Genomic DNA, 15,671 nt, shown 5'->3' on the forward strand with positions numbered 1-15,671 from the left:
ATAATTAACAAATTACGAAAAGAAAATCAATCAAAATCATCAGAAAATTAAAAACTCACAGTCACAGGTGACTGTGAGTTTTTAATTTTCTGATGATTTTGATTGATTGTTTCTTGTTTTTCCTGGACCTCTATACAAAACCATCGGGGTACTGAGGGAGATATTTTAAGCTTTTGCTTCTCCCTCAAATAGAAATGGTTTTGTTTTTAATGGCTACCGAGGCCGGTACCCCCTGAAGACGTCGGCTTCTGTGGTCATATTTTTATTTTATTTCATTTGTTTCTTGTATTGATACTTTTTTCTGAAATTTCTGCTGCTTCTTAGCGCGTTTTTTTCAAAGAAGTTTTATCCTTTTGAATTTAATTATTTGTGTTTTCTTTCAGTAAAAATTATTAATTTATACCTGCTATAATTCTAATGTTATTGTAATTTGGTGGGTAAACAAGTTCTATTGCATGCTAGTTGACAAATGTGGCGATCAAGCGGGCCAGGACAGGGCCATAATGTGACAGAGGCATTGCTGTGACACCCTCCTTGTTGTGTGTGGCTCAGCACTGTATTGTTGAACAATGACTTCTGGGTGCCCTGCCATGAGTGGCAACACACATGGCTGAAGGATGTCATGAACGTACCGCTAGGCTTTATGAATCAATATTAAGGGTGATTATGTGTCATATGCAATGGCACCCCATACCATCACACCTGCTGTAGAAGGGTGTACTGCTGTACAGCATAGGCAGGATTGACACTAACTCAATGTTGCCTCCGTTTGAAGTGGCATTGCTCTCGACGGAATTGGGCTGTTACAGAATGGAACTAGGTTTTCTTTAGTGAGGAATCCAGATTTAATTTGGGCATTGATGACCATTGTGGTTACATGGTGAACATCTCAGTCTAGCCTCCGCTTACAGCAGCACACCACAGAGCACCATCATATTACTCAAAACCACTCCCGATATTGATCCATGACCACAAGAATGCCATTATCACATTACCACTCTTTCCTGGCCTGCTCGATCTCCAGATTTGCCAATGAATACACATATCTAGGACAGCCTCGGAGTTTAGTAGTGTCTCTACAGTAACTGTGGATTGAGATACCGCAGGATATCATAAGGTACTTGTAAGTCTCAATGCATAATCATATTGCATCTGGTCAGGCTAGAGGTGCCCCAAAAGGGTATTTAAGAACCTCCACTCATTTGTATTTTTTCCCAACATTTTGCTTTGATTTTATAGATTCAATTTTGAACTCTGGTATGTAAAATTTCGTTCCATTTTGACAACTCTTTTTAGGTGTGCTACTTTTTATGTCAATGAGTGTATATTAATTTTAATAACCTACTTATTTTGCCATATTATCCAAGAATTAGTCTTGTGTAAATTTAAAAATGATTTTGAAATTACTTTTTTATCTTGTAATAAAACGAAATTCACAAACCTTAAAGATTTCAATGCTTATAAAAGGTAGAGAGTAAACCAAACACTTTTAAACTTAGACTTCAGGAACATGAAAGGTATGCGTAAAATCAAAATACTAAACTAGGGGTGCATAACCTTTTTAAGTAAAGGGCCACACACATATTTAGTCATATTGGTGGCAAATATGATAGTTTTTATGTAAACATCAGTGTTCTAAGCATTAAATTTTATATTAAAAAGATGAATAGTATATTTGTTGAAAATTAAATACTTTTAATTATTAGAATTCATTCAAAAATAAAAAAAAAAACTGATACTTTTGTAAGTTTTTCCCTATTTATCAATAATTGATTTATTAAATATATATTATATATATATATATATATATATATATATATATATATGTAAATATCAGGGGAGGGGGAGAGAAATTATAAATTCTAACAAAAAAAAATTATTATAATCACAATAAAAGTGTAAAAAAATACATAAATATTTTAATGGAAAAAAATTTATAGGGTGTGGGGAGAGTGTTGTTGACAACTTCAACCTTCATCTATGAAAAGATACCCCACTATAGAATTAAGTTAACATGTCTTATATACTAGTGAATTGGAATTATATTTTTGTTGGGGTAGATACACTACAGTACTCCCCCATCAGATTTATATCTGTGATAGAATTCGATGAATGGATACCACTAGTTGATTCATTGCTGTTTTGTGAAAAGCCAGGAGAGTTGTATTAAGATCACCGTCTTTTTGAGTGCTGATCATGAGAGCTGCATTAAGTTCACGGTCGTGGTCGCTTGTGTGTTGCTACCTTTAGCAGTCTGTTGCATATGTTGTGCGTGATCGAGACTGAGTAATAACGGCGCGAGGTGGATAATGTTGCTGTCACAAGTAGTAAGTTAACTGTTTAGTATAGACCATCCATCGAAGGGGGGGGGGGGTTTCTGTCAAGGTAGGCATGTTCACATCACGTCCGAAAGTCACCAATGAGGGGACAGTAGATATCGACAATGTCAACCTTCATCTATGAAAAGGTACCCCACCATAGAATCAAGTTAACATGTCTTATATACTAGTGAATTGGAATTATATTTTTGTAGTGGTAGATGCACCACTTAGAGTTTGGAACAAAAATTAAAACAAAAGAGGTTTTATGAAATTTAAATACGAAACGTCTTTTTTTTTCTCTTTCTAAAAACATCACCTAAGTTACGACAAATTTATAACAAAATAAATTACAAATAGAGAGCAGTTTAAAAAAATTCACGTCCCCCCCCCCCACTTTGTTGAATTTTGCAGGTTGCAATTTATTATAATTCGGCATTCTAAAAGCCACTTAAAAATGCATGACGCTAAATGCTGAAAAAACTACGGAAAAATAAATAGTATCAAAAAGCGATTGTTTAAATGCCCTTTAGAAACACGCGTGTCGTAATAACATCCTAGTTAAATTATTAGAATCGTCAAAATCACATGGGAAAGCAATGCAATAATTGAAAAAAAAAATGCTTACATTTACGAGGAAATCAGTACAAATAGAGTGCATCAATAAGTTATTATTTAAATCTTTGATTTAAAATTCGCATGTCGTAAATTTTAAAACCACTTGGGAACGCATAGCAAAAATTTTTGAAAAAATGATTGCATAATAACTTGGATTTACGATGAAATCGGCGAAAACAAAACGCGTTGGTAGTTATTTAAGTGTGGGATTTGAAACTTGCGTGTCGTGATAGTATTGAAAAGCGTAGAAATATCTGCCTTTTAAAAAAAAAAATCATTTAGATTTACGGTGAAATCGCCATAAATAAAGCAACGTCAAAAAATGATCAATTAAATGCACGATTAATAACTCAAGAGACGTAATACTATAACTAATGCATCGGAATTTTAAAAACCACATGGAAGTTGGTAGTTATAAATAGCAAAAAAAAAAAAAAAAAAAAAATTATCGAATCGATTAGAGATGAAATCGGCAAAAATAATTCAAGTCGAAAAGTGATTGCTCGAATTCGAAATTCACGCATCGTAATATCGTATAAAAAATATCGTTTTTTTTAAACATGCGGAATTTCATAGCAATAATCGTTCAAAACTATAGAGAAACAATATAGATTTATAATAGAATCTGTGCAAATTGATCGCATCAAAAAGTTATAACTCATATGTGCAATTCAAACTTTTCCAGTTCATTTTTCAAAAAAAAAAAAAAAAAATATGTTCAGAAGCTTCCATGAGCCACAGGTTTTGCACCCCATTACTAAACTCTTCTATCACCTAACATAACTAACCATTTCAACACTGTTCTGCACCTGAAGGAATTTCTAGAAATAATTACTCATTAAATATAGTGTTCTTTTTTTTCTAAATGTATAGAATACATTTAAAAAAACAACTTTTTATTTTATTTGTTTACCCCTCAACCTTATTTTTAAACTGTTTTGTCCCACCCCACTAGGTCAATTTTTATTGCTACTCAATTTACTCTGTAATTTATAGCAGCAATGGTAATAGTATGAATAAATTCTCCAAACTGGATTAGCAGAACATAGAAAAAACTAAGAAATAATAATTAAAATAACTTATGCAAGATAAATTACTAAAAATTTTTATAAGATGAATAATTCCATTTTCTAAAAAAGTTGAAAATTATAAGAATAAAAAAACATTACTTTTTATAAATAGATTTTTCAATAATTACAATATATGGAGGTATCATTTGCAGTATGGCTGAACCTGTGATTATATCGCCTCAGTATTATCTTAATAATTGCTATAATTTTAAAACAAAATTTTGGTTTGAAAATAAAATACTGTTTTTAATTTAAGTAAGTAAATATGTACATTTATCATTAGTTACTAAACTTGATGATTCTTAAAAAGTGAAGCATAGTGTTGAGAAGAAAGATGACTTCAAACATGAATTTAACAAGCCAGTTTTGTTATGATTTTGATAACTCATAAATGTACACAGTACACATACTCAAAAATAGTCACCAAAACTGTTGGCACACTTATCCCATTGCGACTCTAGCTGGTTGATTCCATCTTCGAAAAAGCTAGTAGGCTGCTGTAGCATCCCGGCCTGAACCCAGTCATACACATCGTTTCCCGTTGTGAAACGATGTCCACGAATAGCTTGTTTCAGAGGTCCAAAAACACGAGAGTCACACAGTGAAAGGTCTGGACTGTACGGTGGATGTTCCTGCTTACTCGCCTGCATGTTCCGTAGTGGAATATAATGTGTGTGACCACCTTCTTTTTGGCGTGCAACACACTGTCGCTATGCAACATCAAACATTGCACACACGCCAGTCTCTCTACCAATAGATGGTGTTGCCATACACGCAGTTACGTAGTGCCTCATTACGTCTAATTTAAAGTTAGACACACTGATTAGGTTTCATTTGAATGACCCTCATACATATACTGTATAAAGAGATTAATTAAAAGTTTTGAAACCAATCTTTCTCTCCATATTTAATTTCATCTTCTAAAAGCAGTAAAAAAGTTTTTTGACCAATAATTCAGCCTTAAATTTTATGATAGAAAATTATAAAAAAAAAATATTATTCAAGAATACAATAAATTAAGAAACAATATATTTGGTACATGAGATACTCTATTCACTTTAGTACAATTTGTAGATTACCATTGACAAATTAATCAGTTCAACAAAAACTTTTGCAATTTTATAACTGTCAAGTCCCTGATAGAAATCAGGTAAAAAAAAATAGATTTTCAGATACGTTGAAAAGTGGTACGCCTGATGTCAGGCCTGTAGCCAGGGGGGGGGCGTCGGGACAAATCCCCCCCCCCCCCGAAATTCTGGAATCCAAACTTTTTAGTCTGTCATTGAGTCTCTCAGTAAAACAAAAACTGTCAAATCAAACCTTTTATTAACTAACTTTATTAAGCATATTTCGGTTTGTCCTATAAAAGTAATCGAAAAATTTTCTTCAAATCTTCGTCGCATGTCTTTGTAAACTTTGTTTAAAATTGATTATAATTATTATGTAATATTAATTGAAAAATAATTAGTATGTAATATTTTTTAATTACTAGTTTAACTTTTGCAAACAACAGAATAAACAATATTTGTTACAATGTTTTCCCCCTACTTTGCACGTCTGAAACCGTCCTTGCTTCTTACCATATCCTCCCCCCCGAAGAAAAATCCTGGCTACGGCCTTGCCTGATGTATTATAACATACACCAGTTTTGAGCTATTTTTCCTTCAGGACATCTATTTCACTACATGCAATGCTTTTGGTACATTTTTACTTAAGCACAAAGTAATCCTTCAGATGAAACCTCCAATACTATATTGGATTTTTTTTCTAGAAATATTAAATAAATACACACAGACATACAAAATTTTTACTTTATTTTTAATTTATGAATGAAGATATTTGCATTTGTACAATAACAATATAATCAAGTCATTTCATTTTGAATTTTACAAAAAGGAAATGACAAATTTATTCAGAAATAAATATTAACAATCAAACTGATTTGTGATGCAACAGGCAGTCTCATTAGAGTGTCCATGCACAGCAAAAATCATAAGTCTAGGTATAAATACATGGTAAAAAGCAAAACAAACTGTACAACAATTCTATTGATAGATCTCCCCACAAAACGTAAAATTAAAAAAAAGAAATGGGATTTTGTTGAAGTAGTGCTTAAAAGAGCATATATATATATAATGTATAGTCAATGAGTTGAGTGGGGGGGTCAGCATCCCTAGCTGAAAAGTGTTTCTGTTGCCTTCTCCAGGTTCCAGGAACAAGAAGATAAGGCCACACGTGCATTATGCTGCAACAAAAATTTACATTTGTATATAAAAAAAAATTGAAAATCCTACTTAAGTTGAAATAGAAAAGTAAAATGAAACAGAACAAAATAAACACGAATACCATAAAAAAAACTTTTTTATGGGACATCTTCAAGCTTTTTTGTGAATAACAAGTTGTCTCACAAACAAAAGGTGTTATTTGTGCCCCGAAAGCCCCATTTGGCGAAGTATAGAAATAAATTCATATTTAATACATGAAATACTATATAAAGCAGTCGCTGAAAAAATTATTGTTTTTAATTTCTGTACTGACATTTTATACATACAGTCAAAATCAATATCACGAACCTGAAGAGAGACACTAAAAATTTCGTGATATATAGAAACAAGTTAGTTAAGAAACAATTTAGTTAAATAATAATTGTATTGTAATGACATACAGTTGTAATTTAACTAAATTGTAATGACATTTAAAAAGTTGCATTTATAACTGTAATGACACTTAAAAAGTTGTATTCATGCATAATCCAAAACTTTCTTTTTTTCTTTGTCCAATTTCTAATATATCTTTCAATGCTGTAACATTTCTTAATATTTTTGATTCTTTCCAATCACTACAAACTACAACATTATTTTTAATAATAACTCTCTTCCTTGTAAACATGAGTTTCTTTTGAATTCATTAAACTAATGTACGTATTTATAGTCTTTCTACTCCAGTAGACATTGCTCAGTTATTATCTATGGACACATATCTTACATGCATACTAGATGAATCAAGAAAATTATTTTCAATTACAGCTTCAAGAAATGTTTCATAAAATTACTGAAAAAATGTTTTTGAGAATTGGAGTTTAAAAAGCATTTTAAATTTTTCATAAATTAGGAAAAAACTAATTTTTTCTATTATCTACACAGTAAATGTATAAAGAATTCCTACTTATTTATCTTCTTAAAATTATTTTAATCATTAGAAATATTAAAAAACGTAAAAATACCTATATCCCTTGGAAATAGGTATGTCAAGTCCGAGAAAATATATTTTTGTTACAGATTCATAAACTAAAATATCTGTACAAATTACCATACGGAGATCAATCCGTAAAAGCGAATAAGATTTTTTTTATTTTGTGAACCATACTTTATGGAAAACATATATAGAAGTATTTAAATTTGTTGCACATTATCAGGGGTAGCAGCAAAGTTTTTTAAAATTTTAGGGTAATTTTAGGAACTTTTTTCAAAAAATTTTAGGGGTAATATATGATTTTGCTAGGATAAAAACAGATCACACGGTAGTTTATTACATAACAGAAGATTATTACAATTCATCCACACATATCATAAATAATTGCAAGCCATAAAATAAAGCTCTGAAATTTATTAAGTCATGAAAGAAATCTCTAAAGTGTAAAAATGAAATTTCAACTTTACATATTACCTATCAGAAATTAAGTGCATAATTCAGGAACAGGCAAAAGTGAGAATAAATCAAGAGAAAAAAATAAATTAACACCAACTTGGATTTTCATTTAATTTTTACCTTCTTAATCAAAACTTTATTATTACCCTTTACCTTACTTTATTAAGAAAAACTATTGAGTGATATTATTAGATTTCAAATCAGCAATTTATATTAGAAGTTAGAGAAAAACAAATTAATTATGATCATTTTTCTACTATATTCTTGATATGATTTGTGAGATTCTTTTACTGCCCTCAATAGTGTTGTGGTGATCTTCAACACTCCTCCATAATTTCGAATGGTATTTTTGATTAGTCTAAGAGACATAATAGTATTCTCATGGTGACTCACATTAAGCATTGCTTTATTTATCGAAAAACCTCTCTCAGGATCAGAATTCCCATGTGGCAAAATTAAAACAGTTTTAATTAATGTAGTTAAATTCTTATACTTTAGATTATTGCTTTTTTTATTTATATTTAGCCTATAACTCTAATTTTTTAGGAGCACCAACAAAATTTTATCAGATTTTTAGGAATTTTAGGGTTAGCACATAGTTTTAGGAATTTTATGAATTTTAGGGGGAATGCGACCCCTGCATTATTAAGTTTATAACTGCATTCTTTTCTATACACACTAAACATGTTACGTGCAAAAATCATTAGAGAAATCAGTAAAATTTGCTTTAAAGTAGCTTTTAAATAATTTTTTTAAACAGTGTTACTCATATTAATTTTACTAAAATGTTAAAATTACAATTTAATTAAAAGTAAAATTTATACATATAACTATCTAAAAAAGAAAATATTTTTTTGTTAATGTATAAGTGCATAGTGTAAAGAAGCTGGGAAGATAGAATGATTTAAATACAAAAGAATTATGTTGTTTTAAAATAATTAACCTGCTCGGATTTCTAATTAGTTTTTTTTTATTTATGAAAATTATGTTACCAAAAATTATTGTGACAAAAATATAGATTTTTAAAGGATAAATTAGATAATATGTATATAAAGTCTCTGAATGTATCTTTCATAACAATGGAATTGCCCTAAATCTTAAAATATTTCTAAAAAGTTAGAAAATCAAGGAGTGAGAGAGAAAGTGACAAACTGCAAAAAGTCAAATAATATGATACAATTGCATTTAAATTAAGAGGAAAAAGACAAATTTATTATAATTTTGTCTGTAAACAATTCAGTTACAAATAAGATTAACAAATCAGAAGACAGAAAAAACTTACTTCTTCAACTCCCATATCTTGAAGTCTTTTTATTTTATCATCAAAGTCCGACGGGGATTTTGGAGCTAGTAACAAAACATAAAAGGAATTTTGTAAGCTATTTCTATGTATAACTAACACTTTTCAATACAAAATCACCTACTTTCATACTAATATAGAAATAACGAGATACGATTTTTTAACTAAATCTAAAAAAAATTTGAACAAGATTCTTAAAAATAAGCAGTTAAAGGAACAGAATTAAAATATTGTCTAATCGAAAATACCATGAAATAAAATGTCTTTAGAGATTAAACTACAACAATTGTATTAAGGATCTTTTGTTACATTTGTAGATTTAACCATTTAAAAGTTGTAAAAATGTGCCTATTTTCAATTCAAGTCAATATTTTTCAGTTATCATTAATTTATTTGCACAAAATTTTTTAAACAGTCAAACATTTTTTTTTGTTGCATAAATTATCTCACATATGTGACATAACACACAAAAAATAAAATTAACATTAGGAATTTGAGTGCAATTTAAATCATACATTCACTAGCATTCTTATGGTCCATTTCTTAAATTATTAAAACTGCACCCTTATTAACATCCAATTATTAGATTAAAAGGAGGATGCAGTAAACACCCTTTTGATAATTGAAATATTACTTATTAACCTCCAGCATATGCTTGAGCCCAGTGCCTAGCAGTTAGTTTAAATAAGTCAGGATTTTCTTTATACTGTTTTGCAACTACAGCATCTTGTGGATCATCAGGTTCAGCTGCAGCTAACAAAGCTTGTAGAGACAATAAAACAGTACGGAGAGTCATGGCTGCAGCCCTATAAACATATTAATAAATATAAAATAGTCATAGATATAGCTGGCAAATGAAAAATCTTTCAAGAGTTATTATTAAATAAATTTCATAAAAATCATAATAACTTATTTACTTTAACAATTATTGAAATTATTTGATATTTGTTGCCAAATTATGGCAATTTGAACTAGTCACAATAACAAAATTATACATAAAAAAATAATTTAAAAAATACATGTATACTGTTCTAAAAATCTAAATTCTTATAGTAAATGTTTACAGTAGGGTGTCTGTTATTTTGACAATTTATGTTTTTATAGAAAATAAGAAAAAATGACTTATAAGCATTGACATTCAACAAAAACAGATGCTAAAAACACTAATATGCTTATGAAATATACGAAATCTATTAACAAGCAAGTCCTGGTTTTTATTGAGCAATATTTTTACAGTTCATAAAATTTCCACTTAGTTTAATCTCTTGATCTCGGCTTTTTGGGTCCTGTAAAAATTACTTTTTGATGTATTTTGGGTTAACAATGTTTTTTGGCCACAAATTTGATCAAAAGAGTAGCAACATACAGAAATGATTATGCTCCTGAATTTTCACTAACTGCGATCCGGAAATCCAATGTTCAGAAGTTTCAAGAACTCATCGATCACATTGATGTATAGAAATTCTTGTATATTTTACTTAAAAATATTCGAACTAGAATTTATGCTTGATATCTTTCATCTATAATTATTTTTTTCTGGCAGAATAATAAACGTGATTAGAGATAAAAATTAAGTTATAAATAATTATTCATTTAAATTATTCTGCCTATAATTTACTTAAAATTCCATGTTTTGAAAATATCAATAATTTAAATTTCTAAAGACATTTATTTTTGGAAATGCGTCATTAATGATTTTACTCCAGAAAATGTCAGGATTTTTAAGTTGGGTTCACTATCACACCTGAACACAGCAAAGAAACAATAAGACAGTTCAAAGCAAATTAAATTCTTTTGTACTGTACATAATTAAAAAGTAAAGAATTAAGTTACTATTTACTATGCATAAACTTATACGACTTTTTCACGAGCATCCAGTTACAACAAGCTAACATTGGAGGCTATATTTTTGCTGATTATGTGAGCAAGTTTGACTGTATTTGTAGTAGAGAAAAATCAGACACAAGCAAAATACATGAAATATAAATTAAACTTGACTTACAAGCAGGGTTGGAGTTTTTGCCGGCAAAAACCTGGTAAAAACCGGCAAAAACCAAATTATCTAAATTGCTGATTAAATATTATTACAAAATACTTGAAACAAATTTAAATCAATCATAAGGAATAATAATTTTGATACATTACATGAAACAATTATTTTTAACATATTAATAATTAATATACCTAAGGGTAATAATTTTTAAAAGATTGAAAGTTTTTGATCTCTTTTCATTTTAGAATCCTAAAATAAATGTTTTTTTACAAATAAATATTATTATTTGTATAATACTATTATTTATTATAAAAAATTATTATTTGTACAATAATTAACTACACATGTTGATAGATATTTTATGCTTTAAATTATATTTGTATTAATTTAAAAATAAGTTCATTTCACTGGAAAAAAGAGAATAATCACAAATTTTCCAATCAATAATGCTTTAAACTACTAAAATGATACATTATCATTTAATTATGGAATAATAGTTTTGTTAATTTTTTTGTAATTATTTATATTCAAAGTATATATTTCAATTTTAGGAATAATTTTGTATCAAAAAAGTGTTTTTGTCCTCTCATCTTGGAAAATATAGGTTTTTGCCACTTTTCTTGGCAAAAACCTGTTTTTGCCAGGACGGTTTTTACCGGTATTTACCATGGTTTTTTCCACCTGCGGCAAAATCTTGCCAACCCTGCTTACAAGTGTTTGCAATTAATAAACAGATAAAATTCTGCATTTCTTATGAAGAATTTAAATTTAAGAAGTAATTTTTATTTTTTTTTTTAAAAAAAAGGATACATACCGGTATTTACCATGGTTTTTTCCACCTGCGGCAAAATCTTGCCAACCCTGCTTACAAGTGTTTGCAATTAATAAACAGATAAAATTCTGCATTTCTTATGAAGAATTTAAATTTAAGAAGTAATTTTTAATTTTTTTTTTAAAAAAAAGGATACATATGCAAGCATTAAATGCTTAAGCACAATAAAATATTTGCTAATCAAAAGTATATACTTAGAATAAACAAAAAATATAATTCTAATACTATTAGATAATTTTGAAAGAATAATAAATAAAAAAAAATATGAAGTTATTTTAAATCTTATACTTACCATAAAAGAATTTTAAACTGATGATTTTACTGAACAAATGCAAGAAACTTTCGCTTGCATTTCTCTAAATGGACACTTTAAATATTTAACAGTGCTTTTTATTTATTTACTACTAAAATTAGAGGGAAGGAAAATAGTTACCATTGATCTTTTAATATATCTAAACAAATTGCACCAGTTACTGAGCTAATATTTGGGTGCCATATTTTGGTGACAAATCGAACCTGCAAAACGAAATATGAATAAATATAAAGGGAAAAAATTACCAAATAAAATAAAACCAAATTTTCCAATCAAAATTATAGCACATGAATAAAAAATATGTAGATAAACACATAACTAAAGTTGCTTACATTTTTTTATGATTTAGAAATGATAAAAATATAATGGTCTGCCTGGCTCTTTCAAGGTCAGAATCAATGAAAAATATAGTGATTTACCCAAAAGTGTCTATTTACTCATATATACAGTTTTTTTTATATTGGTACTGTTGTTTTATTTTTGATAACTTTACTCAAGGGTGAGTTATTTAGTAGAAATTTTGGTTTGTTTAAAAATCCTTCACAAATTATTTTGTTGTATATATGGACTTTTTACAGATAATTTTAGACCCATCACAATATAATAATGGCTCTCTTTCACAAAATTCTTCCTTTGAAAAGTAACATTAATTCATTGCTTTAAAAGAACATCTTCATTGGGACAGATGGTTTTTATATTTTTTCATATAAACATGAACTAATTTTTGTGAAATCTTGAAAAATCTGTTCATGGTTGTGCAACTATATGATAAATTTATGAAATAGGTCTCAATAAATTTGTCAAATCTAAACGCACCCCTAAGACTCCAAATTAAAAAAACGCAAAAGATACGTCCGAAATCGGGACATTAATCGATCTTCTATTACTCAATATAGTTTGAATTCAAATCACAGGTTAGAGTTTACTTTTCCTATAATCATTCAACCCTACTCTACACCTACCAAACTTGATTTTTGGGGGCCATTCTATATTTTTAACAATCCTAATAATTTAATTGTTGATCTTTTTAGTATCCCCACCATTTCACAATATTTGGAAATCTAATTTAATCTAATCTGTTGCACCTTTCGGTTCTCGCCGTATCCCCTTAGACCTGTTTCTTATCTGCTCTTTTTACTGAGCTTGATCTAGCTGGGAAATGAAATTTATTTTGAAAGTTAAGAGTTATTAAATAAATTTCATAAGAAGTTATTAATATTTGTTGCTAAAATATGGTAATTTTAACGGGTCACAATAACAAAATTATATAGCAGAAAAGAAAAAAAAAAATTTTACGAAATTTTTGCATGTATACTGTATAGAAAATCTAAATTTGTATTTAAATGTTTACAGGAGGGTGTCTTATTTTGGCAATTTATGTTTTAATAGAAAATAGAAAAAAATGACTTAAAATAAAATTTTCTAATTATAAATAATTGCGGTAAACATTGATAGAAAAATGCAAGACTTCATATACAGCAAAAGCTCCAAGCTATAGTGCCCAATTCAAAGAAACATCATATTCTACACTTTACAGGGTGTATAAAAATCATGATTTTTTTAAAAAAATAAAAAAAAAATCGGATTTTTTTGATTTTAATCGGATTTATGCGATAAACATTAATCGGATTATCGGATAATTGCGATAAACATTGATAGAAAAATGCAAGACTTCATATACAGCAAAAGCTCCAAGCTATAGTGCCCAATTCAAAGAAACATCATATTCTACACTTTACAGGGTGTATAAAAATCATGATTTTTTTAAAAAAAATAAAAAAAATCGGATTTTTTTGATTTTAATCATGATTTTTTTATAATTTCAATTCTATGAAATATAATCAATTTTGTGTACCATAGATTTAAAGTTGTATTGTATTACTATTGTTAGTTATGGTATACATTGGAAATAAACATTACTAACCATTATCAACAAAATATTTCTTAATAATTTAAAAGCAAAAGGTGAAATAAGAAATAAACAATAATAAAGTGATTTCAAACTACAAATCAAGAAAGAAATTGTTTATCAAACAATATGTGATAATTATTAATTCTACATCTACAATATCAAATTATTTAAACAATCATTTAATTAGTTTTATTTAAAGATTTAAACATAAGGACTAATTTAGCTACCTTTTCTACACCCAATTGATTCCGTAGTTTAATATGTACAAGTCCAAAAGTGGAAAACATCCTCTCTATCCCTGCAGTTGTTCCTTTTGCAGTATATAACAACTGTATTGCATCAAACTCTTTTTGACCTACACAGTTCTTTAGAAGCGCAATTGATTTCCACCATTTTAAGATGTATAAAGATTCTAGAGATTCTTTATCAAACAAAGTTCCATTAAACGGAGGAGAGCGTACAATGAATTTTATCAAAATACTTAATAAGGAGGTTTCTCCATACTTTTCTTTAACAAAGTTTACAGCTTGATCTTTTTCATTTAGTGTTAAACATTGTACTTCAGAATTAGGATCCAAGAGGTAAGCTAGGAAATGAGCTGGTGTTAACGCTTGTTCATATCGTTTAGTAAAAAAATTTTTGCAGCAATTATTATTAGAATTTTTCAGAGTTTCCTTTAAATTTTTCCAGATGTTGACAACATTTGATAAACTACAATTATCTTTTTGCATTTTATCTAATGCTACAGAAATGGGTTTTAACATTAAAAGCATATCTTCTGCATTTCTTTTAATTGCCATATTCATGACTTTTGATTAAAATCAGTGATTTTTTTAAAAAAATAATTTGATTTAAATCATGATTTTAATCAATGATAAAATCATTTACACCCTGACACTTTAACCATTTTTGTTGGAAATTCAATGTCTTCAAACATTGTATTATTGTAATATAAGCAAGTACATTCAATAAAAAAATCAGCATATTTAAAAACACAGAATACCTTAGGTGGATTGAAAGGATAAGTTTCTGGCACTTTTATTTCTAACACATAAGTGCCACCTTCATATGGAGTATCAGGAGGACCTGCAATTTCTCCTCTCAATTCAGTGTAGGTATCATTTACTATTTCAACACTTATTGCACATTTTGCAGCCTAAAATAAAATATATAATTAAACTTGTACATAGACAAGTTCAAATACCTAAATCGATTATCAAATGAATATCAAGGAAATAAGGTTAAAAAAAAATCAAACCAATTATTACTATTATAAAAAGGGAAGATACAAATAATTGTATCGTATACTAATAACTATGTAATTAATTTAATTGATATCAAAGATATTGCATAATATACCTCTTCACTTTTCACAACTTCTTTAAATTCTCGCTTGATACGTTGAACTGCTATATTTGCCATGATTTCAGAGCCGCCATAAACTAAACAAAATAACTAAATCTATACATTAGCTTTAAAGATTGTTATTAAGACCTAAAATTAATTAAATATAGACATCTTCCTTGGAGAATATTGAACTATTTAGAATTGGAACATGGGAACAAGAAGGCAAACAAATCAGGTACAAATAATAAAAAGTCAAATTTATTATCATTGTTGCCAAAACATAGAAAAAATATTTTTAGCTACTATTATTTTCAATGAAA

At 28.4% G+C, this 15,671-nt stretch overlaps 1 protein-coding gene across 1 annotated transcript; it reads right to left on the minus strand.

The window, feature by feature from the left end:
* Positions 1-5,803: 5,803 nt before the first annotated feature.
* On the minus strand, positions 5,804-15,631 carry Ubc4 (ubiquitin conjugating enzyme 4). The gene is made up of 6 exons (XM_016067602.4): positions 15,364-15,631; positions 15,008-15,160; positions 12,213-12,295; positions 9,597-9,760; positions 8,937-9,001; positions 5,804-6,251 (listed from the first exon to the last, which is right to left on the minus strand). The coding sequence occupies exons 1-6, from the start codon at positions 15,424-15,426 to the stop codon at positions 6,180-6,182; spliced, it is 600 nt and encodes a 199-aa protein (XP_015923088.1). The 5' UTR covers positions 15,427-15,631; the 3' UTR covers positions 5,804-6,179.
* Between the last annotated feature and the right edge of the window lie 40 nt (positions 15,632-15,671).

Source organism: Parasteatoda tepidariorum, chromosome 6, assembly GCF_982258835.1.
Source record: "Parasteatoda tepidariorum strain Cologne lab strain chromosome 6, Ptep-v5.0, whole genome shotgun sequence".
NCBI lineage: Eukaryota > Metazoa > Arthropoda > Arachnida > Araneae > Theridiidae > Parasteatoda > Parasteatoda tepidariorum.